This window comes from Pelodiscus sinensis, chromosome 1, assembly GCF_049634645.1.
Source record: "Pelodiscus sinensis isolate JC-2024 chromosome 1, ASM4963464v1, whole genome shotgun sequence".
In the NCBI taxonomy this organism is placed as follows: domain Eukaryota; kingdom Metazoa; phylum Chordata; order Testudines; family Trionychidae; genus Pelodiscus; species Pelodiscus sinensis.
The window spans coordinates 107,643,638-107,669,986 of record NC_134711.1 but is presented as its reverse complement, the minus strand read 5'-3'; the positions used below and the strand labels follow the sequence as shown (position 1 = coordinate 107,669,986).

Sequence of the window (26,349 nt, the reverse complement as noted above, 5' to 3'; positions counted from 1 at the left end):
TTAATTTTGCTGGGGGATGTACTACAGCCAGCTGCGGGCTCTGCAGTAGAAGTTGGCAGGCACATGATGGTCTCAGCAAGATGGCCCCACTCCCAGGCTGCCCCTGCTGCGGCTCTGTATTAGGAGCTGACAGGCTCCGTGCGTGCACCGGCTCTCTGCTGCCAGCTCCTCTCCGTGGGTCCTGGGCTCCTGGTGTTGAGTACTGCCACCAGTAGCATCCCAGCCAACTGCAGGTCTCTGGTGCTGGTCACCCACCTCAGCTTTCCTGCAGTTAGCCTCCTGGCTCGCCCAGTGTCGTGGCTGCTGCTACGACCTAGAGCTCTGCTGTTATCTGCCACCATTAATTTCCTGTATGCCTGTCTTGGCACCAGCATTCTTAATGTGGGCTGCTGGTCCCTACTAGGGCTTGGCTGTCACACTTTTGTAATCTTCCTGCACAAAACATTCTCTCCTCCCCCATGCTTTAGTGTCTTCAAGGTCCCTCCCTACCACTTGTCTGTTTCCCCCTACAAAGTAGTTCTCCTTCCCTCACACTTGGCTAGTGTCCTTTCAGATCCCGTGTACCACATATCTTTGCCCCCCCCCCCAAAGTAATCCTCCCACCGTCACACTTAGCCGCCTTCAAGCAGCTTCCTTGTTTTCCTGGGAAAAATACAGCAATAATACTGTGTCCCACCTGTTTGTGACACTTTGCCAGCGTTCTTCATAGTTGAAACAGCATTGAAGTCTTTTTTATTTTATTTTTGGTGACAGCTGTTGCATAGTTAAGATGGAGCGATCAAAAAAGAGTGCTGCCTGGAATCATTTCACAAAAATAAGCGAAGACACTGTTAAATGTAAACTGTGTTCCGCAGAGCTGAGGTATGCAAGGAGTACCGGATCAATGCTCAACCATTTGAAGCTGAAACATCCTTCTGTTTCACGTGAAACAGAAAGCAGAAATCAAACAACACTGACAGCATTTGCTTCTGGCATTTCTCCAAGAAGATGCAACACACAGCGTGAGGAACAACTAACGGAATTGTTGTGCACCATGATCACTACAGACATGCTACCTGTAAGTGTTACTGAGGGTGCAGGTTTTCGTGCGCTGATGAGTTTTGTAGAACCTGAATACTGTGTACCTGAGAGACATACAATGACCTTGCGATTAGAAAAGTGCTATGAAGCCTGTGTCAAGTCTCTACGAGAGAAATTGGACAAAGCTGTTACAGTAGCTTTAACCACTGCCTGCTGGACTGCATTAACTACAGAAAGCTACATGACTGTCACTTGCCATTACATTGAAAATTGGGAGTTTCGATGCTCAGTTCTACAAACTGAAAGTCTTGCAGATTGGCATACAGCAGAAAACCTTGCTGCAAAAGTGAACACTGTAGTTGAAAGATGGGGACTGGCAGGCCGTGTCCTGGCGTGCATACATGACAGTACAAACAATATTATGCTCACCAACACATCAAGGTGTGCTGCATGGGAATCCATTCATTGTTTTGCCCATACCTTGCAGTTAGCCATAAACGATGGACTCTCTGACACTCATGTGGAGTGTGCAGTTGCAGCTGCAAGTAAACTAGTTGCATACTTCGTCCACAACACTGTGGCCACAAAAGCACTCGAAAGAAAACAAGCTCAGCTTCAGGTTCAGCAATGCCATCTGATCCAGTCCTGTAAAACTCACTGGAGTTCAGTATATGACATGTTTGAAAGACTCATTGAGCAAAAGAGGGCAATAACAGCTGTGCTTTCAGATAGCATAGTAATAAAAAATTCTGATGCCCGAATGCTTCAGCTGTGTGATGAGCACTGGCAGCTAATGGAGGATCTCTTACCAGTGCTTTCCACTTTAAAGTGCTGTGAAACTGTCATGTCTGCTGAACAGTCAGAGTCAATTTCAAATATTTATCCAATTTTCAACAGTCTTCTCCACACTCACCTCAAAAGCGAAGCTTCTGCTGAAAATAAAACTGTCGCTGCCTTCAAAGATGCTGTTCGTCGCTCTTTGGAGCATCTCATGACACCCAATGATCCTGACATTGCTGCTAAACCAGCACTTATTGCTTCCTTGTTAGATCCACGCCATAAGCACATGCGGTTTCTTTCATCTGTTGTCCAGATTGCTGCTAAGGCAAAGCTTCTAGAACTTGTGTCAAAATTGGCAATAGAAGAACCTCTAAGTTCTGTGGCTGAACTGAGAGGTTCTGAGCCAGATGTGGCAATAGAGCCAGAGTTGACGAAAAAGACAAGTGCCATAGTGATACTTCTAGGTGAAGATTATACCGACAAGGAGAATGAGGAGACTACTGTGGAAAAAGAACTGGAAAATTACTTCAGGGAGCCTTGCCTTTCACTGGACTGCAGTCCACTGGAGTGGTGGAAGGTCAATGCACAGCGTTTTCCTAGGCTTGGAAAACTGGCAAACAGTTACCTTTGCATTCCAGCAACATCTGTGTCTGCAGAACACGTATGTTCTAGTGCTGGTATTACTATTAATCAGCTTCGCTCAAGACTGTCCCCAGAGCATGTAAACATGTTAATTTTTCTTAACAAAAATAAGCAGTAGAATTGAAAGTAAAATCTGACGTTTTGTGGCTTGAGGTTTGGATAGCTCAGGGATACTATGCACAAAGTTTTAAAAGTTAGTTTAATTTTTGCACATAAGGCTGGGCTGTTTTTGTTGTTAATAAAGGCACTTGCCAAAGATAATAAATAGATGTGGTTGTCTGATTTATTGTGGGCCATTGTCACTGGAACCTCTGTAATGGGGACCCTGGGTGCAGGGCGCAGGCAGGACCGAGGTGAAATGCCAGGTACACCGGGAAGGGATGCTGGGCTGCAGCAGAGCCCCAGGCAAGGCAGCAGTAGAGCTCCAGATATAGGGCTGGCAGTTGTGACCATAGTTTCCCACAAAAGGAAATGAAGGGCCATGCATCTGATTAGGGGCAAGCATGGCTTTATTTCCACTAATTAGGTGCCTCTGAGGCACCAGGACCTGGATCTTGATGAAGACTGTGGAAGGTGAGCTGGGGAGTGGGGGGAGGCAGTGGAATGTAGGGGTGGGTTAGGCAGGGTTGGGGAAATGGACTAAGTTTGGGGGGTCCCACTCCCAGCCAGGTTGCCTGTGACACACAGGGAAAGTCCCTGCAGCAGCCAGTAGACAAGAGGAGCATTCCACTCCATGCAGCCCCAGCTGGACTGCCTGGGGACGTGGGAGGGACTGAAAGACTGCACTTCAGCTGTGCTGGGCAGCAGGCAGAGGAGAGTGAGATTCCCTTTGAGCCCTATCTGGGCTATAGGGCTAGGAGGAGAGAAACAAGTTCTGGCTGAAGAAGAACTCCAGTAACTGTGGTTTGTTTTTAAAAAGGAATCTAATGTCTTGTATTTTTAACCTGTCATGCCTGACTGAGTCAGGGGCTGCAGTGACACTGTTCAGGGGAGATGCCTCTCTTCCCAAACAATTTCTAAACTTCAGTGGAAACCACTTGGTCTCCTATCAAGAGAGAGACATTATTTTTTACCATTTGGGGACAGGCATTGAAAACCTTTAAGGCCAGACAGCAGGTCTTTTATCTAGTGTAGTATCGGATTCTTCGGAGGTTTAGTGTTTGCTTGCAGGTTGAAGACCTTATTTGCAAGTGTTTTGAAGCAGGGGTGCAAACTCCAAAGCTATTTGTTAGTTTCCTTTGGAGAGGGGTGTTAATATATAATGAGCCTACTCTTGTTTTTTTTTTTTTTTTTTTTAAACTTTGTGAAACCAGGAAATCTTTGCCTCTTTCTACAGGGCCCTGCAGCATTTGCATAGTGGGGTGAGGTCCTAAACACTCATTTCAAATACACATAATTCATGGCTTTTTTATTTCCCCTTGTATTTTCAATGTTGTCATTAGTTTGTTTTCTGTGGTGCTTGCTTCATTATTTATTTTTACTGTTTTCTGCGGGTGAAGCATTGAGTTGATATCCCTTACAAATTGTATAAAACTGAGTGCCTTTAACACTCCTTCAGTATCAGAGAAAATCGTATTCATATTTGCAGTGAGGACATATTTACAGTTGACTCATAGATGTGTTTTCCAGCATCTTAAAGTTGAGATGTGTTGAAATGAGATGCAAGGTTTAGTTAACCAAAACCCATAGCACAGTATTGTTGTCAGGTGCTTCATTTTGTGAAGTTTTTCCCTGAAGATTTAATGCCTATGCATGGGAGGAGGAGAGAGTTTTCTGCTTTCACTTAATGGCCACACCTTTCTTTATAGCTGTATTGAGTATACCATGTTTTGGTGTGTTTACCAGCGTGGAGTAATTAGAAAAGATGGTAAAATGTATACACTCCAAGGGCAGTTTTAATTTTTATTTAATTTAATATTAAATATCTTAAACAGTGACTTGTATGTTATGTCCGTCTTCTTCCATATCTATGAACTTGAAATATATATTTAGGTTTTTTGTTTGTACCAGTGGTCCGTATCCACACATTATTTCAATATTGATACACATTATATACCAAAATTCAGTCTGCCCATGGATGGAAAAAATTACAGGGAACACTGTCTGGCCTGGGATCCTGAGAGAGGGTCAGCAGCTGGCACTTGCCAGGAGCCCTCTGGCTGCAGAACCTGCAGCATAGAACAACCAGTACCCCGGGAGGCGAGGCTGGTGCAGCCCTATGTGCACAGGGGCCGCCAGCTCCCTGGGACTGAGCCTGCCTGCTGACTCCCAAGTTCAAATGCAGAGCCTGCAAGGGGGAAGATGGGGACCGGAGAGAGGGTCATCCAACTCCCCAAGTGAGCAGAGTTTAACTGGTAACATTAATTGAAAAGCATCAGCTTATAAGTTAACTGGTTAAACTCTTAACATCCCTAATTTATATTAAAAAATTATGAATGTTTAAGATCAATTATTTGTATTACCAATTTACAGTTGCTCTGAAGATGGTGCCACCACCTGCAGCAGTGCAGAAGTAAGGGTTAGCAGTACTGCAGCCCCCCTGTAATAGCCTTGTGAGCCCCCAACAACCCCTTTTCGGGTCAGGACTCGTATAATTACAACACCATGAAATTTCAGATTTAAATAGCTAAATTCATGACGATCACGGTATTTTAAAATAATCTTCTCGTGAAATCTATCAAAATGGTCTCTGAATTTGGTAGGACCATAGCTATTTGCAGTTAAGCTCATACATTTATTAGTACTCTGCTGTGACAGCTGTTAGACCAGATGTGCAGCTTAGTATGGCAGTTCTACAGTCATTATTTAGATAGGATTCCAATTACCTACCTTGTAGAAAAACATGGTTAATTACCTTACACTTACTGAAGATCTTCAAGATGGTTTTTGCCCACACACATGCTGGATCAGCCTTCCTTCACCACTGATGAGTACCCCTTACCTGAATTACTTGAGGAATTACGTAGTGTTTGGGGCAGTTCCCTCTCAACTTCCCTCTGTATCCGCAGTAATGTGCCCAAGACATACATGTAGCCCCAAAGGATAAACTTCTGGGTAAAAGTTACTAAGCTTGCATGCTCATACAAGTGGATCTATGTGAATGAAAGCATCTAAAGGAACTCCAATTACTGTAAAGTAACTTCTGTTTGGCACATCTGCTCATTTTAACCTATTGCCGGTTGTGGTAACTCCTAAATATGTTCTTGATGTAATGGTACATTGTGTTCACCTCAGTAGAAACTGTTTACTATTAAATTACAATGTGCATGTTAGAGAGCTGGAGATTTTACTGGCTCCTTGATAATACTTGGGATCTCTGTGGTGCTTGTGAATGGAATTGACTTGGAGATTTAGTTTATGGTCCCATGAGCACTGAAGTGATGAGACTTAAATTTCTTAATAATCCTGATACTCTCTACTGATGGGAGCTCATTCAAGTGAGTGTTGTCCACTGTTTCATCTAATCTTGTTGGTAACTTTGCATTTTTTAACTCATACAGCAAGCTGAGCCCAGATAGCGGGAGGACTAGGACCAAGCTGACAGTGGAGGAGCTGAAAGCATTTGTCCAACAGCTATTCAGCCTTCCATGTGTCATCAGCCAGGCCCGACAAGTAAAGGTAGGTTTGCATCTGTTGTTTGGCACAGTGGTTTTTCTAACACCTGAAATTTCCCAGTATGGTGCAAGGTAATTTTGCCTCTCCCGTTACTTTGCCTTCTCTGATTTTTCTTTGCCGTCCCTTTTTCCACCATTTCTGCTCTAGAAGTATACTATTCTCTAGACTTCTCCTTTCTTAGCTACTGAGGTTTTCTGGCTTCCATCAATCTGCTTTGGTACAGTTGAGCAGAGAATGAGCATTGTTGCTGTGCTCTGGCTGACAAGGTAACAAAGGTTGTGAAAAATTATTTTAAATCCGAGGGAAAAATAGCAAACATTTTTCCTTTCATTTTGCGGTTTCTGTTTTATCACTTGGAATGGGATATCTCCCCAGCTGCTCTCTTGGGGATGGAAAGCTGTCTGGCACTTGAGCTTTTGTAGGCATCAACAGGTATGGAGTTACAGTGCCTGCCTGTATTATGTTTTCAGTTCTAGGTACCAGAAAACCACTGACAAAGTGGAAGACGTTCAGAGAGACAAAGGAAAAAAAGGTAAAGGGCTAGAGAGAGCATTAATTTGAGGAAATCTTAAAGCTGTCAACTGTGCCAAGGTTGGTCAGGAGTAGAGGCGAATAAAAATCTATAAATATTTGAAGGGTGTAAACATCAAGAAAAGACATATTCATAAATGATGTCTTTTAGAGGAGAGTCTATTGATAAAGATTCTCTAGGTTTTAGTCACAAGGACAGGATGAAAGAGGATAAAGTATGGGCCAGATCAGATGAAAAACATTCACATAAAAATCTGACACATCAGAAAAGGGCAGAAAAATAAACAGTGACAAGTTTTTAAAGTGCTTGTACACAAATGCCAAAATTCTAAAAAAATAAGATGGGTGAACGCGAATGCCTCCTGTTAGAGGATACTGATATAATAGGCATCACAGAAACCTGGTGGAGCGAGGACAATCAATGGGACACAATCATTCCAGGGTACAAAATATATTGGAAGGACAGAACAGGTTGTGCGGGTGGGGGAGTGGCATTATATGTGAAAGAAAATTTAGAATCAAATGAAGTAAAAATCTTAAATGAAGCAACATGTTCCATAGAATTGCTATGGCGAGTAATTCCCTGCTCTAATAAGAATATAACAGTAGGGATCTATTATCGACCACCTGACCAGGACAGTAATAGTGATTATGAAATGCTATGGAAGATAAGAGAGGCTATCAAAAGAAAGAACTCAATAATAGTGGGGGATTTCAACTATCCCCATATTGACTGGGTACACGTCACATCAGGAGGAGATGCAGAGACAAAATGTCTTGATACCTTAAACGACTGCTGCTTGGAGCAGCTGGTTCAGGAACCCACAAGGGGAGAGGCAATTCTTGATTTAGTCCTGAGTGGCGCTCAGGATCTGGTCCAAGAGGTAACTATTACAGGACCACTTGGAAATAGTGACCATAATATAACATTTAATGTTCTTGTGACGAGATGAAAACCCTAGCAGCCCAACACTGTGGCATTTAATTTCAAAAAGGGGAACTATGAAAAAATGAGGCGGTTAGTTAAACAGAAATTGAAAGGTACAGTGATTAAAGTAAAATCCCTCCAAGCTGCATGGACACTTTTTAAAGACACCATAATAGAGGCCCAATTTAAATGTATATCCCAAATTAAAAAACATAGAAGAACTAAAAAATAGCCACTATGGCTTGGCTTAACCATGTAAAAGAAGCAGTGAGATAAAAAGACATCTTTTAAAAAGTGGAAGTCAAATCCTAGTGGGGTAAATAGAAAGGAGCATAAACACTGCCAAATTAAGTGTAAAAATGTAATAAGAAAAGCCAAAAAGGAGTTGGAATAACAGCTATCCAAACACTCAAAAGGTAATAACAAAATGTTTTTTAAGTACAGGCAGTCCCCGAGTTACGCGGATCTCCGTACTTACGAATGGGGCTTTTCTCGCCCCAGAGGATGCGGGCGGCGGGACTGCCCAGACGCGCCGAGGTCCTGCCGCCCGCGTCCTCTGGGGCGAGAAAAGCTGCTCCGCATCTCCCTGGTCTGCTGGGGGGGCCCCCAGCAGACCAGGAAGACGCGGAGCAAAGCCGTGGAGGACCCGGGTGGTGGGACAGCGGCGCGTCTGGGTGGTCCCGCCTCCCGTGTCCTCTGCGGCTTTGCAGACCAGGGAGACGCGAAGCAAAGCCGCGGAGGACCTGGGCGGGGGGACCGCCCAGACGCGCCGTGGTCCCCCTCTCCCCTCCCCCGGTCCTCCGCGGCTTTGCTCCGTGTCTCCCTGGTCTGCTGGGGGGGGGGGGGGGGCAGACCAGCAGACCAGGGAGACGCGGAGCAAAGCAGTGGAGGACCCAGGCGGTGGGACCGCAGTGCGCCTGGGCGGTCCCCCCCCCCCCCCCGTCCGGGTCCTGGTCCTCCGCGGGCGAGAAAAGCTGCTCGGGGCCCCCAGCAGACCAGGGGGATGCGGAGCAAAGCCGTGGAGGACCCGGGCGGCGGGACCGCTCAGACGCGCCACAGTCCCGCCGCCCGGATCCGCCGCGGCTTTGCTCCGTGTCTCCCTGGTCTGCTGGGGGGGGGGGGGGCTCCGGCTCCCCCCAGCAGACCAGGGAGATGTGGAGCAGCTTTTCTCGCCCCAGAGGATGCGGGCGGCGGGACCGCGACGCGTCTGGGCGGTCCCGCCGCCCGCGTCCTCCGGGGCGAGAAAAGCCCCGTTCGTAACTACGGATCTGATGTAAGTCGGATCCGCATAACCCAGGGACTGCCTGTATACTGAAACAAGCACATTTGCACTGGCATAATATGTCCACTCTCAGGGTTGTACTGATACAGCTATCTCAGTTAAGAGGGTTAATTTTTCATCAGAATAGTTATGACAGTACAAAAGTGTATAGGCCAGACCTAAGTATGCCATTCAGTAAAACTCATGAGTTAGTCATTAACTTGCAAATTTGGGGTGTCACATAGCAGAAGCTTATTGGCTTTGAAGATTAGAGGGCTCTAAAACCATGAGATTATTTGCATCTGTGTGTCTTCCTTATTAGCATTAATGTTTCTTTTTATTATGTATGGGATGAAATGGACAATGATCACTAGGAATGTTAGCATGTAATCGGCTCTCATGGAGCTGATTGCCCCTGTGCTGCTGCACCTCTACCAGAGGCAGCAGGAATGTGGGAAAGGGCAGGTGGTAGCCAGTGCTTATGGCGAGCTGGCTCCTGGGGAGTTTGTCTGCTGCCTGCATGTAAACGTGTTAACATGAAAATTTCAGCTGTTACATGTTTACACAAATACACTTTTATTAGCATCCATAATGATCAGCCATCCAAGCAATTCCACAAACAACGTATTTGAAAAATAAGGTATTTTTTCCCTCTTTTTCACCAGATTAATAGTTTTGGCTGGAGGAGACCAATTTAGATCAAGTCAGGCCTCCAGTGTGTTATCAGCTCTTAACATTTCACCCTGTTGCGCTTTTACGGAATCCAGTCATGTTTGGCTAACGTGTATCTTCCTTAAAGGCAGCTGGTCTTAATAGGAACAGCCCAGGACATAAGAGAATCCACCACTTCCTTTGACATTTTACTACAGCAGTAGATCACCCTCTCAGATAAAAATACATGCCTTATTTCTAACTTTGACTTTTATCTGGCTTCAGCATCCTGCTATTGGTTCTGATGACTTTCTCTACCATCTTGAGTCTTAGTAAACACTAGTATGTGTTTATTTTAAATACTGTCACCTGCAGCTGTGTGTGTTGACGGTTTAATAGTCCAGATGGCACACAGCTGGAATAGCTCTGAACCTTTCTTTGTGGCTGGTCATTTTAAGTTGATACAGTTGGTTGACCAGCCGGACAGCTCTTGTTTTGATTTTACTATGCATATTCATAGCTGAATGGCTGCCAATGCTTGCTGTACATCTTTTTCAGAACCTTTTGGATGATGTGGAGGAATTCCATGAGCGTGCTCAAGAAGCCATGATGGATGAGATCCCAGATTCTTCCAAGCTGCAAATGTTGATAGACATGGGCTCTGGCCTCTATGTGGAACTTCCGGAACTGCCTCGGCTGAAGCAAGAGCTTCAGCAGGCACGTTGGCTGGATGAGGTGAGGTTGACTCTCTCAGATCCTCAGAGGGTCACGCTGGATGTGATGAAGAAGCTGATTGACTCGGGTGTGGGTCTCGCACCACATCATGCTGTAGAAAAGGCCATGGCTGAGCTGCAGGAGCTGCTTACAGTGTCTGAGAGATGGGAAGAGAAGGCCAAGGTCTGCCTGCAGGCAAGGTGAGCATTCCCTTGATAGCTGTGCCCTGTGATAGTCAGAAATCCTTTCTAGCTCAAAGGAGCCTGTCCCCTTAAGTAAGTCTAGTCTGTCTTAGAAACACAGTGATGAGCAGAGGCTGTGAAAATCTAGCCAATATCTCCACGGTTTGATGTGGTCTGACACTCACTAAAAATTTAAACTAAAGGTCATGACCAGTTGTACTAGAGATGATGCCCTGTTGGAGCTGGTAGTGGCCTAGGGAGAAGACTTAAGCATTCCCACAATGGCTTTGCTATTGTTTCTTTACTCTTGTGCATGCGCAGATCACTCCGCACCGGCTCTTCCAGGGTGTAATCTACTCGCCACGGGTGAGTAGATTACACTATTTGTCGAGCCCTGCTCATGAGACTGTCACTGTCACCACAACCACCTGCTTCCTGTAAAGGCCGTAAAGTTAAATTTGAGGTCTGTTGCTGATGCAGTGAACTCGGACCTTGGTCTGGAGGCCCTCAACTTCCTCATTTCTGCTGGAATCTTATAGTGATCAGCCTTCTCGAAGCCCACCACTATGGCATCTTGCACTGCAGTAGTGATACATCTGCCCTGCCACCTGCCCTAATCATGACTTCACATGGCTGACACTTTTTTGATATGAGGCTGGAATCAGGTTTTTCTCATGCTAGACCACGACAAAGTATGATGGCCCTGGAAAGCATTGTGAACGAAGCCAAGAACATTCCAGCTTACCTGCCCAATGTGTTGGCACTGAGAGAAGCCCTGCAACGAGCTAGAGACTGGACATCCAAAGTGGAGGCCATTCAGGTAGGACGAACAGGCAATGAAATCTGCTGGCATGTGCTCCTTTCAAACAGCTTGGTCCATGAAGGAGGTCAGAGGGAAAGGGACACTTGTTTCAACTTTTAAAGTTGCTTACCCTGTTCTTTCCATGTTGAGAACTTGAGTTCTGGGCCACTATCTGTACCCCCATGGGAAATGTGCGTCTTTCTTTTCCCATTTCCTTTGGGCATCCCACCACGAACCGCAAAGCCCATCAGTTTTCTCCACTACCTCAAATGCAACTCTGTAAAGGCACTTATTTAGTCTTAATGGTGTTATGACTACAAAATGCCACTACAGGTGAGTAGTTGTGATGCCAGACTCTGTATGTCCAGATGTCCAAGTCCTTGTTTTGATTATTCCACATATGTTTAGTGCTTTCATAAGTAACCAGAAGACTGATGTTGTATCTAATCTGTAGATAGAAGACATGAGCAACAGTAGTCCAACTATCCTCTTTGTACTGCCCTACCGATTTTCCTCAGCCTTGGCTAAGAGGCTCCTCTCTAGGGGAAAAAAAAAAGGAAGTTGTCTCCATGGTCCATGCAGTTCTTGATCTTTGGACTGAGACTGTCATTGGTGGATATGCATTTTGTTGTAAACACATGTTTACTGGGAGGTAGACTGAGAATTATCAACTCATTTCACATGGGCTCCTGAGAGGCATGAGCAAGTAACTTTGGGTTACTATTCACCTGGTTAGATTTGAACAAGCAATTGAGGTGAAATGCTGTCTGATGATTAGTTCTGTGAGCTGGCCAGTTCCATGAAATGGGAAGTTGTTACACAGGTTTAGGTGTCAAAATATCATTCAGATTGGGGTGTGAGGGGTTTTCAGGGCAAAGTCTGGCCTATGAGTAAGTTCAGTGCTGGAGTTGTGGGGTTCAGAGTATTGTGTTCGTCCCCAGAATGGTAGCAACTATGCCTATCTGGAGCAGCTGGAGAACTTGTCGGCAAAAGGCCGTCCAATACCAGTACGTCTTGATGCGCTGCCACAGGTGGAGTCACAGGTAGCAGCAGCCCGTGCCTGGAGGGAGCGCACGGCGAGGACTTTCTTAAAGAAGAACTCAAGCTACACCCTGTTACAGGTGAGCAGCAGACAGTTATGTAACTGCCCTTGGTGTCCATTTGCAATCTGAGAAGTGGGAGTATGAGTTACAGGTTACACTTCCTTATGATAGGGAATTTCAGTTCCACATGAAGCAGGGATCTGATCATGCTCAGTCTTATTTTGGTGAGGGTGTACCAAAGGTTTCTATTAACTGCTTAGAAGATTGGAGGAGACTGATAGAATAGAATGTGTGCTTGGTGTGAAGTAGAAAAAAGCTTCTGCTATGATGTGTAAATTATTCCATAGTGTAGTGTTCTTGTCTGAAAGAACAATAGATTCATCTGACTAGTATCCTTGCTTTTTACGTTGTGGATTTTTTTTATTCACAGGTTCTGAGCCCCAGGAATGATATTGGGATTTATGGAAGCAGTAAGAATAGAAGGAAAAGGGTGAAGGAATTAATGGAGAAGGAGAGAGACCTTGATCTGGAATCCCTGAGTGAACTGGAGGATGGGCTGGAGGAGACCAGGGACACTGCATCTGTGGTGAGGAGCTGTGTAGAAGGGCTAGTGTCTTCTGTGGTTTGGGGGCTTTTGAGAGAGTCAGTCGATGTTTCAACCACTGCTAATCTGTTTACATTCAAAGTTCAGCCTGCTATGTGTTCTTATTCTTGGGGATATTTTGAGGGCCATTAAATGAATGCTACTGGAATGAACACCTCATGCGGTTCAGCTGTTTCGGGGATGTTATCAACATATTTAGACAGTGGGAGGAGAGGGTAGTACAATTCAGAAAGTAAAAGCACATAGTGATGGAATGGGGATTTGCTAAGAAAAGCTTTAATTGAACTAGGGTTAATAAATATGCACTCTTCCATTCAACATTTATGTAAATCCTTTCAAAATATCTGAAAGAGTTGCCACCACCCACAAAAAAAGATGAAAAAGATGTGATTCGATTTGACCCTGCCTGCACCAAAATTAACTAAATTCTGCTCAAACAGCGTAGCCTTCAGATGTTAGTTTAAAAGCAGACCTGTTAGAGGCAAAATGTTAGTGCAAGCAGAAAGTTTCTGAGAAGTCTTCCCTTTATCCCCCTTTTGGGAAGAGTGTGCAAAGTTTGCCGGACTAAAGGTTGCATAGTCATTACCATTCATTATTAGTAGATGAAACTATCAAATTATTGATATAAGGAGGCTGTTAGGTTTCTTCCTAATCTTTAATGCAGACGGCAGCCATTTTATGTTCTAAATTCTCTGACCTTCAGTACAGCTGACACTGTGGCTTAAAACCCTCTTCTGTATGTATTAAACTATTCTAACCCTCCCACAAAAACTGCAAAAATAGGGTTGTCACTTGTTGCCTGGTACTAGTGTCTTTTTTGGGGGGGAGGAGAAAAATGTTTCGTGAGCCTACTCCATAGTGAGTTGATACTAGAAATTTTCAGTGGAAAATGTTTCCTGGTACAGCTTGGGTCTCTGTTTAAGTTTGCAGAGTGCTTTGGAAGCTTTTGGGAAGATAGATGCTGTATAAATGTCAAGTGTTGATCATGTCAGTCAGAGAAGAGCAGTGTTCTGGGGAGAGAGTTGTAATTAGAAAGAATTTTCTTCTGGTTTTTGAATTTTCATCATGCTTAGGAGTTCCTTGAAAATCTCACCCTACCTTATTCCAGAATGTCTTTGTAGATAAGATGCACGATGCATAGTGTGGCCTTGTGCCTTGCCTTTTAGTATTGTTGCTTCTGGAAGCAAAGTCTTGTCTCCATTTGCTGTGAAGGGTTATCAATTATTATTACTCTGTGCTGTGCAGGTGGCATTATTCAAGGACCGGGAACAGAAGGAGATTGAAGCCATGCATGCCCTCAGGGCCGCTAACCTAGCTAAGATGACCATGGTGGATCATATAGAGGAAGTCAAGTTCTGTATCTGTCGCAAAACGGCTAGTGGGTTCATGCTACAGTGTGAGCTCTGCAAGGATTGGTTTCATAGCAGCTGTGTGCCCCTCCCCAAAACTAGCACCCAAAAGAAGGGTTCCAGCTGGCAGGCCAAAGAAGTCAAGTTCCTGTGCACACTCTGCATGCGTTCTCGAAGGCCCCGACTTGAAACCATCTTATCTCTGCTGGTATCCCTGCAAAAACTTCCTGTACGGCTTCCTGAGGGGGAGGCATTGCAGTGCCTGACAGAACGTGCCATGAGCTGGCAGGACCGAGCACGGCAGGCTCTGGCCACTGATGAACTGTCCTCTGCTTTGGCCAAGCTTTCTGTTCTCAGCCAGCGCATGGTGGAGCAGGCGGCCAGGGAGAAAACAGAAAAGATAATCAGTGCAGAGTTACAGAAAGCAGCAGCTAACCCTGACTTACAGGTATGATGTGTGAGGGTATGTTACTCTTTACTATGTTTCGCTAGTCTTCCTATGGGCACCTTGGGAAAGAAGCAATTCTAGGTTGAACACTAGATGTCAGTCATTTAGGACACTGATATGAATGTAGCTCCCAGGTAATGGCAAGAAGCCATCAGTAGGCATAGGTAGTTATAAAATGCTTGAGTCTAGGGATGTTAAAATGTGATTACTTTCCTAATCGGTTAGTCGACAGATTTTCTGTTGATTAATCAATAAAGGTAGGTAGTCCCAGCTAGTGCCGGTTCACAGTATAACGCTCACCCAGCTGCCGCTCTGCCTTGCACAGCCCACGTAAGCTGTGCACGAAGGCTCTGGGTTGGTCCCTGCTGCACACGTTTCTTTTCATCACTACACATGCACAGAGACCCCAGGCAGAATGAAAAGACATGCGTAGAACAGGGACTGACTCCGCGCCTTCATGCGTGGCTTCCCTAGACTGTGCGATGCAGAGTGCAGCTGCTGTCTGTGTGTGTGTTGATAAAGGAAAAGAAATACGTGGAGGCAGGATCATGTGCCAGCTTCTGTCTGCTGTACAGTGCAGAGTGTCAGCTGTGGGGATGTGACTAATAGATAGTGCTAATTGATAAGTTCCTGCTTATCTATTAGTCAACTAGTCACTAGCATCCCTACTTGAGACATCTAAATACAAGTATTCTTTGGCAAGCTTAGTGGCCTGTATGAAATGTTGGCCTCAGTACTGTTCCTAGCAGATAGTTGTCCATAAAGCCATTGATGCCTTTTTGGTAGTTTCAGGGAGGACTGCAAGTGTTCTTCTACAATGGCAAAAGATGTTTACTCCATATCAAGATTGGGACTTACTGAGATGATGGTGAGGAATAAGCTTTTGCTGCCACTGACCATGCTCTGATAGCTCCTGATAAAAATAAGTCAGTAGGGTCTGTTAGCCAGTATTTCTCAAAAGGATTTGAGATTTTAAAAAAATTACCCCCCTCTGGCTTATTCTTAGACATTATCCCAGGTTTTTCTGCCCAGACCTTAAGATACGGTGACAGCTTTGCATGGGTTCTGTTATGCATGTACAGATGGTATTCTGTACTTTGTATAGTCATTCTCTCCAGCAGTGATTTTTGCTGCAGCTCCTTACTGTATCCATTTGTTTGCTGCTTCATTCATATTGTTTTGTCACTTAGGGTCACCTGACTAGTTTCCAGCAATCAGCTTTTAACCGTATAATAGGGAGTGTGTCGTCATCCCCACGGCAAACCATGGACTATGATGATGAAGAAACAGATTCTGATGAAGACATCAGGGAAACCTATGGTTATGACATAAAGGTAATAAGCTAGCATGGGTGCTGACGTCTGGATATAGAGTTATTTGGAATAACGCCTTGTGAACATTTCCCTTCTGGAATAAGAATTCCTTTTTCCAGGTTAGTTTAATCCACCTTGGAAGTGGATTAAGCTAAACCAAGAAAAGTCTGTTTTATTCCAGTCCATGCATAGTTTACCCAAAGCAATTGTTTCATTTAAAAATCATACCCTAACTTATTCCAGAAAAATTGCTGTATGTAGACAAGTTATATATTACGTAGTTTGGCCTTATGCCTGTCAGGAGAGGTTTTTGCATCTGTACATCATAGGTTTGGCGTTCTGAACATCTTAAGTCATAACATTCAAAACTCCATAATATATTGTATGACTAGATATGAAACACTACTCTAGTGCTAAACTCTAAATACTTGCACTTCTCATGGATTTGGAGGAATAGACTGGAAGAATTGTATTGCATGCTATGCAGATCAGGATGGAGAACATGTTTGGTTTTTGAACCTTTTCACAGACTCAGTATATTTGTCACAAATTAAATTAGTGCCCAAAAAAGGAGCTCTTCTCTAAGCTACAGTGAAGCTGAAAGTGGAATTTGAAAACTCCATACTGTATAAGAAGTTTTCTTGTGCTCAGTCTCCTTTGGCATTTAGCTATGCACTGTTCCCTGACCCACTTGTGCATGTAGAGGAGATGGAGCTGGTCACTCCCACCATGTGGAGGAGGTCAGGACTTTAGCTCTGGTTCTAAATGTATTTTTAGTTCTCGGAACTGATTTTAGAAACTAAAACTGCTCTTTTCCACTGGCTTCAGAAATGGTTCTGCTTCAGAAGAATATTCATGAGAACTTCAGAGTTTAGTCCTATCTCCTTAGGTAGTTAAGTGCATTTTCAATGAGACCATATTAAAATGAAAAGTAAAACTTCTCAGTGAAAAATGGGAGGAAAATATTCTTTAAATGCAGGTGGGTCACCTTAGTGATCATAGAACACTAGAACTGAAAGGGACCTTCAGAGATAAAGTCGAGTCCCCTGCCCTCCTAGCAGGACCAAGCACTCTAGATCATCCCTGATAGACGTCTGTCTAACCTGCTCTTAAATAACTCTAGTGATGGAGATTCCACAAGCTCCCTAGGCAACTTATTCCAGTGTTTAACCATTCTCACAGTTACGGAGTTTTTCCTAATGTCCAACCTAAACCTCCCTTGCTGCAGTTTAAGCCCATTGCTGCTTGTCCTATCATCAGAGGCCACAGAGAACAATTCTCTCTCCCCCCTCCCGCCCCCCGTGACTCTTTTTAGATACTTAAAAACTGCTATCATGTCCCTTCTCAGTGTTCTCTTTTCTAAACTAAACAAGCCCAATCCTTTCAGTCTTCCCTCATAGATCATGTCTTTTAGATGATGATTATTATTGCTCTTCTCTGGACCTTTCCAATTTTTCCCACATGTTTCTTGAAATGTAGTGCCTAGAACTGGACACAGTACTCTAGCTGAGGCCTAATCAGTGTAGAGCAGAGTGGAAGAATGACTTCTTGTGTCTTGCTCACAACACTCCTGTTGATGCATCCCAGAATCATATTTGTTGGGTTTTTGTTTGTTTTTTTGTTTTTGCAACAGCATCACACTGACTCATATTTAGCTGGTGGTCCACTATGACCCCTATATCTTTCTGTGTGAATCTTCCTTCCTAAGTAGAGTACTTTGCATTTGTCCTTATTAAACTTCATCCTATTTACTTCAGACCATTTCTCCAGTTTGTCCAGATCACTTTGAGTTATGACCCTATCCTCCAAAGCACTTGCAACCCCTTCCAGCTTGGTATCATCTGCAAACTTAATAAGTGTACTCTCTAGGGATGTTAAAGACTAGTCGACTATCCCATAAGTATTTGCTTATGGGATAGTCTGACTAGTCAATTCTCTCCCTCTCCCTTGCTGCCTCTGAGATAGCAGCAGCAAAAGGCGGGGGTGGGGAGTACTTCAAAGCGGCAGTGCTGCACAGCTGAGCTGGCGATCAGCTGTGCGGCGCTGCTGTGTTCAAACTGCAAGGCAGCATTTCAAAGGAGCAGCTGCTGCTGCTGCTGCACAGCTGATCCATGGCTCAGCTATGCAGCGGCACTACCCCTTTAAAACACTTGAAGGGCTGTGGAGCCCGGGTTCTGCTGGGGAGTCCCCTGCTGACCCTGGGCTCCATGACTTTGAAATGCACAAGAGCTCCTGCTGGGGACTTATGTACATTTCAAAGCAGGCACACCGCGTGTAGCCGAGAGTCAGTGGGACTTTCCGCTGGCCCTGGGCTGTACATTGGAGTTCCGCATTCCTCCCAGGGGGGCTCTTGTACATTTTAATGGAGGAATGCGGAAGTGCCTATCGACTAGTCGAGTAGTTGATGGGAATTCCATCGACTGCTCAACTAGTCAATTAACCGCATTTTAACATCCATAGTAATCTGTGCTATTATCTAAATTGTTGATGAAGATATTGAACAGAACTGGTTCCAACACTGACCCCGAACCCCACTTTATACCCTTCCCACATGACTGTGAACTGTTAATAACTACTCTGAGAAGGGTTATCCAGCCAGTTATGCACCCACCTTGTAGTAGCTCCATCTAGATTGTTTGCCTATTTTATTGATAAGAAGATCATGCAAGACAGTCTCAAATGCCTTACTAAAATCTTAGTATGCCATGTCCACTGTTTCTCCCTTATCCACAAGACTTGTTAGCCTATCAGAGAATCCTATCAGATTGGTTTGCATGATTTGTTCTTTATAAATCCATGCTGGCTGTTACTGATCACCTTATTCCCTTCCAGATGTTTGCAGATTAATTCCTTAATTACCTGCTCCATTATCTTTCTTGATACAGAAGCTAAACACTGGTCTGTAGTTTCCTGGATTGTTCTTATTTCCTTTTTTATAGATGGCACTATATTTGCCCTTTTCCAGTCTTCTGGAATCTCTCCTGACTTCCATGATTTTTCCAAGATGATAGCTAAAGCGGCGAGGAGTCCTGTAGCACCTTATAGACTAACCGAAGTGTTGGAGCATAAGCTTTCGTGGGCAAAGACCCACTTCGTCGGATGCATGTAGTGTAAATTTCCAGAGGCAGGTATAAATATGCAGGCCATAATCAGGCTGGAGGTGATGAGGTGGATCCAATCAGGGAGGATGAGGCCCACTTCTAGCAGCTGATCTGGAGGTGTGAATTCCAAGAGAGGAGAAGCTGCTTTTGTAGTTAGCGAGCCATTCACAGTCTTGTTTAATCCTGAGTTGATTGTGTCAAACTTGAAGATGAACTGTAGCTCAGCAGTTTCTCTTTGAAGTCTGGTCCTGAAGTTTTTTTTTGCCCACAAAAGCTTATGCTCCAACACTTCCGTTAGTCTATAAGGTGCCACAGGACTCGTCGCCGCTTCTGCAGATACAGACTAACACAGCTACCCCTCTGATACACGATAGCTAAAGGCTCAGATATCGCCTTTGTCAGCTTCTTGAGTATTCTAGGATGCATTCATCAGGCCCTGGTGACTTGAAGGCATCTAATTTTCCTAAGTAATTTTTAACTTGTTTCTCATTTTATCTTCTAAACCTCCCCCATTTCCACTTGCATTCCTTCATTATCAAACTTCTTGGTGAAGATCTAAACAAATGTCATAAAGCACCTCTTCCTGCCAAGTTTCCTGTTACTGTTTCTCCCTTTTCACTGAGTAATGGGCCTACCCTGTCCTTGGTCTTCCTCTTGCTTCTAATATATTTATAGATGCATTGATGCAGCATCGTGTTTCCTTCGTGAGGTATAGTAACGTTGAGATCTTGAGTCTCCATTATATACTATAGAGGTTATCTTAAAAGGCAATAAACCATCTGATTTTAAGGAAGGGATGTGCATATGTGAGAGTATTTGTTTTTAAGGTAAAATACTATAATTTCTGAAGGGAACTTAACTTTTTTCCAGTTCTGATCTGCTTCAGTTTTTTCAGTTATTACCTTTAGTACTCTTCAGAGTCCAACTTAAACAGCTTTCTTTCTATGCAACTACCAGTAGCAGTGAAGGAAGAAGGCAACATCATTCTGTAATCCCATGTGAGATGTCAGTGAAGGAATTTTAGAAATTAGTGGTTGCAGTTAGTTGGGCGTTTGTTTAAGCTATTGTTTTTAAAAAAAAATCCAAACAGTTCACAGGTTTATCTTGCACAATAGTGAGGTGTTTCTGAAAGGTGTGCAGGTTGACTGGGTTGTGATAAGAAATTACGTGCTGGCAAAGATGAAAATGCTTGTGAGCTTTTGTTGTTGTTTTTTTCCAGGGTTGTGGTTTTGAATTTTAGGGAATGTGATTTAAAGTCATGGGGGTTTTAAAATGTATTCTTTAATCCTATAATTCTGAAACTTTTTGTAGAGTCTTAAAATTAGATATGGAACAGCTTGTTAGATAACCTTGTACTTCCCCATGTTAATGCAGGATTATTGCCTTCAAAATACTTACTTTGTACTGTCACCAGTGTTAGTCTCATTCCAATTGCCTGGGGCATGTATAACATTTCACAGCTAGATAAACTTTTTTGGCGATTGAAAAAAAAAAAAAAGGCTGAGTTTTCTGCTGTACATCTCGTTAATTTCACAGAATCAGGGTAAAGTAGGGCTGGAGAATAGGCTTCAGGAGGTCATCTAGTGCAAACTTCAGAGTGAAGTAGAACCAAGTAAACCTGTACTATCTCTGACTGTTTACATATTCTCTTGTTAACAAGCCCCATAATATTAGCCTTGTGTGCAGATGTATCACATTGACACACACATTCAGTGTGCGATCCACTGTACTCTCCGGATTCTTTTTTGCAGTTCTTCTGCTTAGCTTGTTGTTCCACATCTTGCATTTACACATTTGATCTTTTTTTCTTACCAACTGTACTTTGCACTTGTCTCTCTTGAATTTTGTTTCACTGATTTCTGACCAAATTCTCAAATTTACTAATGTCATTTTGCATGTTAATCCTATCCAAACACTTACCATCTTGGTGTCAGCCTCAATTTTATAAGCACGCTCTCTACTCCATAATCCTAGTCATTACTGAAATGTTGAATGGTGGTAGACTCTGCAGAGAGTTTTGCAGCACCCCTCAGGTACTTCCTCCCAGTTTGACAGCAGAATATTGATAACTTTTCTTGGATTACAGTTTGTCAGCCAATTGTGGCTCATCCCATCACATTTAGTTTTACACTTCCCCTGCATCTTGGGTGGTTAACTCTGTAAATATTTCATCACTGTAGTCATGAATTGCCCTTAATTATTCTTTTCTGGGCTTCCTGAAAGCTTAATAATGCAAACTCATATTTGATTTAATTTCTACTACCACCTCTTTGAGCATTAATTTTCCATTTTTCTCTCTCCTGTGGAATGTTTAAAAGTTTTTACTCAGATATACTAATGGTTTATCCCAAGCTTCTCATCTCGCTAGGGGTATTTGTATTTTTCTTCTTAGCTCTGTATCTTTCTGCAGATGCCATTAATTTGTAGTTTACTCCCTCCTAAGTGCTTAAGTGTAATGAAAAACATTTTAAGACTAATGTTTGAGCTCTTAAGGCTATTTTTTTTTCAGTCATTACATGCAACACCACAATTCTTTGTCTTTCAAAACTATAATCTATGTGCCTTCTTTGATTCTGCCCTTTGTAGTCTCTCACAGCCAACTCATATCTAAATCTTGTCACATATTCCTGTATCATATTTCTAAGGGTGCGTCTACATAGCAGGGCTTAAATTGAAGTAAGATACACAAATTGAGCAACATCAGTTGCGTAGCTTATTTCAAAATAGGGAACGTCTACACAGCACGTATTTCAAAACCGAGCACTCTTACTCCTCGTACAATGACGGTTACAGGAGTTGGAGTAAGAAGTCCTCCATCTTGACATTATTTCAAAATAACTCCCTGCTATGTAGAAGCAGACTAAGTTTATTTCAAAATAACGTTGCTGTGTAAACGTACCCTAAGATATGGCTTTTCCTGTTTCCATGCTGCGAACCCTCAGTATATCTGGGTATCATGTCTGCAGCGTTCTCCTCTTTAGCCCTAATAAATGTCATCCTATCACCTTAAAATCGGTTAAACACTACTGAAAATATCTTAAAACTATTGCTTAGACAACATCACCCCTTCCTGTTTACATCGCCCTACCAGTGCTCCCCTTTTATTACTACATCGAGCACAAACTCTTTTTTCTTCACTACTAAGTTTCCTTCATGGCTTTTTTGGCAGAGCAGAGGAATATAAGAAAATGAATAAAAGGTATTGCACAAAGATGCAAACAGTTGCTGTTTGCTAGTGTTATTACTCACAATCATCTCCTTCCATAAAGGATAATATGGGATTTATTCCCTGCTAAAAATCTTTTGTCACTACATATTCTCTAAGTATCTCCCTAAAATCTGCTTATGCCACAATTCTAATAAAATACTTGGCATTAGCCAGGCAACTGGCATTTTGTGACCCCCCTGCTTATTACACTGACCATAATTGTCTTGTAGTCACCTTGTACTCCTTGCATCTTTGTATACATTTGTTCTTAAACTGTAAACTTTTGGGGGTTGCATCCATGGATTTTTGTGTGTAATGCCTAGTATGTTGAAGCCCTTAGGTGCTACTGCAGTACAAATATGTATGATATGTATTTTAGTATTAGACTAAAATCAGGGAAAGGGAACCAACCCATCTGTTCAAGCTATCTGATAGACTGTCAGCTATTAAGCCACCTTTTCCATGTTGGTTTCTTCACACATTATGTGGAGTCATGAATAGGCTATTTATGAATTCTTAACGAGCCCCAATTAAAAGCATGAACAAAGCAATGTACTAATTTGTCATTTAATACTGGGGCTAATTTTGTACAGAAGATGTCAACTGCAAATAGGTCATTGGTTCCCACTAATAGGAATGATGGCCCTAATTGAGTCACCACATGTTGTTTAAAAATCCTAGGCCTGATGACAAGAAATTTATAGCTTTTCAGATTTAAAATTTGCCATAGCACCTATTCTCTAATGAATTTCTTTCTATTTATAGACAAATGGCAAATTTGACATCCCTTGCCAGGGACACATGCTGACCTGAAATTCTTCAGAAGTGCGAAGTGTACATGCACATATGCCTATAAAGTCCTTATTCGTAGGCCTCAAAAGCAGGGTATATAATTCTGTTGACAATGGAGTTCATATCGGGGGACTAATCTGTGGGGAAAGTTGGGAAATCACTCATTCTTCCACTACACTCAATCAGTGTATATGGAACACATTGATCTTTCTGTAGAGCTGTTGCCATCGTCATATTACTTCAATAGCTATGTTAATTGCACCATATGCTGGCACTATCAGTTTCCATGGCAGGATGGTTCTGAGCAGGTTCTAGAACAGGGGTGGGCAATAATATTTTTCTGGAGGCCACTTCAAAAATTTCTGAAGAGGTCCTGGGCTGCGCCAGAAGGGCCAGGTCCAGAATACTTCTAGGTTCCCCACTCCCAGACCATGATTGGTCTGGGGTGGAAGAGCTCCTTTTCTCCCTGCCCCCAGGTTTTACCTAGGTGCCCATGCCCCTGGTTGGGAGGAGACTTGCCACACTCCCCTACCCCCAGGCCAGTTAGGACCTGGGGGCGGGGGAGCATGCAAAGTCTCCTCCTGCCCTGCCAGGAGTGTGTGGCGCTCCTAAGCGCCGAACGTTGCTCGCAGGGTGGGGGCAGAGCAGAGCAAACTTCATCAGGCTCCTCAGGCCTTAAGTCGTTTGGCCACTGAGCCAAGCACCGTGTGCTCCTGGCAGGGCGGAGAAAACTTCGCTCTCTCCCCTTGCCCCCAAGCCCTAACTGGCCTGGGGGCGGGGGAGCGGCAGGGCCTCCACGGGCTGGATCCACCCGCTTTGTGGGCCGAATCCCGCCTGTGGAGGCCCTTTTGCCCACCCCTGTTCCAGGAGCAATAGGCCTTTGACAATTCTTTAATCTGTTCCAAAGTAGATTAATTCCAGCGGTGACAGTCTATATATCTTTTTCTCCTTATGTGACTTCTTCAGGATAATGCCAGTGTGAAATCTTCAAGCAGCCTGGAACCCAATCTGTTTTGTGATGAGGAGATCCCCATCAAATCAGAGGAAGTGGTAACACACATGTGGACAGCTCCATCATTCTGTGCTGAACATGCATATTCATCTGCTTCCAAAAGTTGTCCTCAAGGTATTGCCTTCTGTGTGTGTTCGCCATTGGGAGGGGTCTGAACAGGTGGTTGAAAGCCCCCTCCCCCAGCCACCTCAAGTAACCTCAGAAGGCATGTCTTTGTGGGAAAGACGGCCAGTGTTCAACGTATCAGGAAATACACAGTAGAAATGTACCAAAATTCTATTTGCTCTTGTTCAGTGACTGCCAATGCCCAAAGTCTGAGAGCCATCTCCACCCTCAGACTGTTACTGAAAGATACCACACTATTGTTTTGTTTCTGATAGACTTCCTGTCTGACCTGTGTGGTTTGCCATCTGTTTGAAAGGTTCTAGTACCCCAAGGAAACAGCCCCGGAAAAGCCCCCTGGTGCCTCGTAGTTTGGAACCTCCTGTGCTTGAGCTGTCATCTGGTGCTAAGTCTCAGCTTGAAGATCTAATGATGATAGGAGATCTGTTGGAGGTATCTTTGGATGAGACCCAACATATCTGGAGGATTTTACAGGCCACGCATCCACCCTGTGAAGACAGATTTCTTCACATCATGGAGGTATAAATGTGAAAAAATAACTGTGGCATAGAATGAAATTGGGTCATTATTGTAAATTGTTTTTAATGGCATTCCAGTCGATTTTTCTTGGGCATTTTGCATCTTTTTGCAAAAAAAATAGCCTCAGATCCAAAAAACCCAGACCTTGTTCACTACTATATTTAACTTGATTTAAATACATGCTTACCTCTTGTAAGTTGTTCCATTATTCTTTTCAGCTCAGCATTCCTTTGCGCTGGGTATCTAACAGCAGGTATTTTCAGACAGCTAGTAATTTTTAGGCTAGGACAAGATCTCCTGCCTCATTGGCTGTGCTTAATGTACAGTGTAAAAAAGTCCTGCTTTCCTGAAGTTAGTAGAATCACTTTTATTAAAAAAAATCTGTTCTGAAAACTACAAAATTCCATACACCGAACCGCAAGTTATGATTGCAGATCAAAGTGTTCAGAAGAAATGAATTAATTTTTCAGAATCTGAACCAGTTTTAAGAGAGCAGCAAGTCAGTTATTTTAAAATACATAACTTATCCCTATCATGTAGCTCTGTGTTGATTTATTACAGTGTGCAATATTTTATTGGTTGGGAAGGAAATGTATGTACACATGCTTGTCCATACTTTAATTAAAAATATGGGGGTGGGGAGAGAGAATGAGAACCCTTCAGTGGGGGGTTGACTGCGCACTTAAATTCTTGCTCCTATTTGCATATGGATTGCAGAATTCTTAATACATAATCACACAGGATTTTTTGCTCCTAATCCCAGCCTCATTCATTTCACATGTTGGACAGAGAATGAGTCAGGTTCTGTGAATTGGTCTGAGGTCCCCCTCATTTGTTCCAGAGGGTGCATTACTTATTTATGCATGCTATGCAACTTCTGGGAGAGGAAGCAAGCACTTGTGGTTAAACTGAATTGGAATTCAGGATACGTACAGGTGCCTCAGACAAGTCCCTTGATTTTTCTGCCTCTCTTCTGCTTCTGTAGAATGGGGTTAATGATGATTTCTCACTGCACGTAGGCGTGGAGGGTAAAATTATTGAAGGCACATTGATGAGCTCCACAGACAAGTTTATAGAATAGAGAATTCCTTCCTCAGTTCAAATTTTCAATGGTATGTAGTATAAGAGGATTGGGGTTACATGCTGAACAGTGAAGCTAGAAAGAAATGTGCCTGAGCACTAAGGATGTTAAGTATTGATTAATTTGTTAATCGAGTAGTCGATGGAATTTCTGTTGACTACTTGACTAGTTGTTAAGGCTCAGGCTGTGTCTGAGCACAACTCCTGGCTGCTGCTCAGCACTCTTAAAGGGACAAAGGAGCTGGCGTGCAAAGATGCTGGCTCATTCTCAGGTCCCCCGCTGGGTCTCAGAACAACATGCTTGCTGTCACTCTGCATTTTTAAAAGGGAGGCAGCTACCCCCCCCTCCCCAATCACTCGGCCCCTCTGCATTTTTAAAGGGACACAGCAACAGCAGCCGGCTTGTGCTGAGACAGACAAGTGGACAGGCTGCCACTGCTGTGTTCCTTAAAAATCGCAGAGGGGCAGCGTGAGGGGAGTTGAGGGGGAGGAGGCGGGCCTGTCACTGCTGCATCCCTTTTAAAAATGCAGAGTGGCAGCACGACGGTTGTCCTGAGACCCTAGTGGGGGACCAGAGAATGAGCCAGTGTCTTTGCATGCCGGCTCCTCTCTGTCCCTTTAAGAATGAAAG

At 43.7% G+C, this 26,349-nt stretch overlaps 1 protein-coding gene across 4 annotated transcripts in view; it reads left to right on the top strand.

The window, feature by feature from the left end:
* The window catches only part of KDM5A (lysine demethylase 5A), a 77,355-nt gene that overhangs the window by 41,660 nt on the left and 9,346 nt on the right, over positions 1 to 26,349 (top strand). For 3 of the 4 annotated variants that reach the window (XM_075940874.1, XM_075940870.1, XM_075940885.1), the window contains 9 exons: positions 5,943 to 6,060; positions 9,987 to 10,342; positions 11,006 to 11,144; positions 12,068 to 12,247; positions 12,600 to 12,755; positions 14,019 to 14,570; positions 15,761 to 15,904; positions 23,951 to 24,110; positions 24,418 to 24,638. In XM_075940874.1, coding sequence (XP_075796989.1) covers positions 5,943 to 6,060; positions 9,987 to 10,342; positions 11,006 to 11,144; positions 12,068 to 12,247; positions 12,600 to 12,755; positions 14,019 to 14,570; positions 15,761 to 15,904; positions 23,951 to 24,110; positions 24,418 to 24,638 — 2,026 coding nt within the window. Of the gene's footprint in view, positions 1 to 753; positions 2,708 to 5,942; positions 6,061 to 9,986; positions 10,343 to 11,005; positions 11,145 to 12,067; positions 12,248 to 12,599; positions 12,756 to 14,018; positions 14,571 to 15,760; positions 15,905 to 23,950; positions 24,111 to 24,417; positions 24,639 to 26,349 lie in introns of those variants that run through there. The other variant, XM_075940892.1, reaches the window with a different exon arrangement.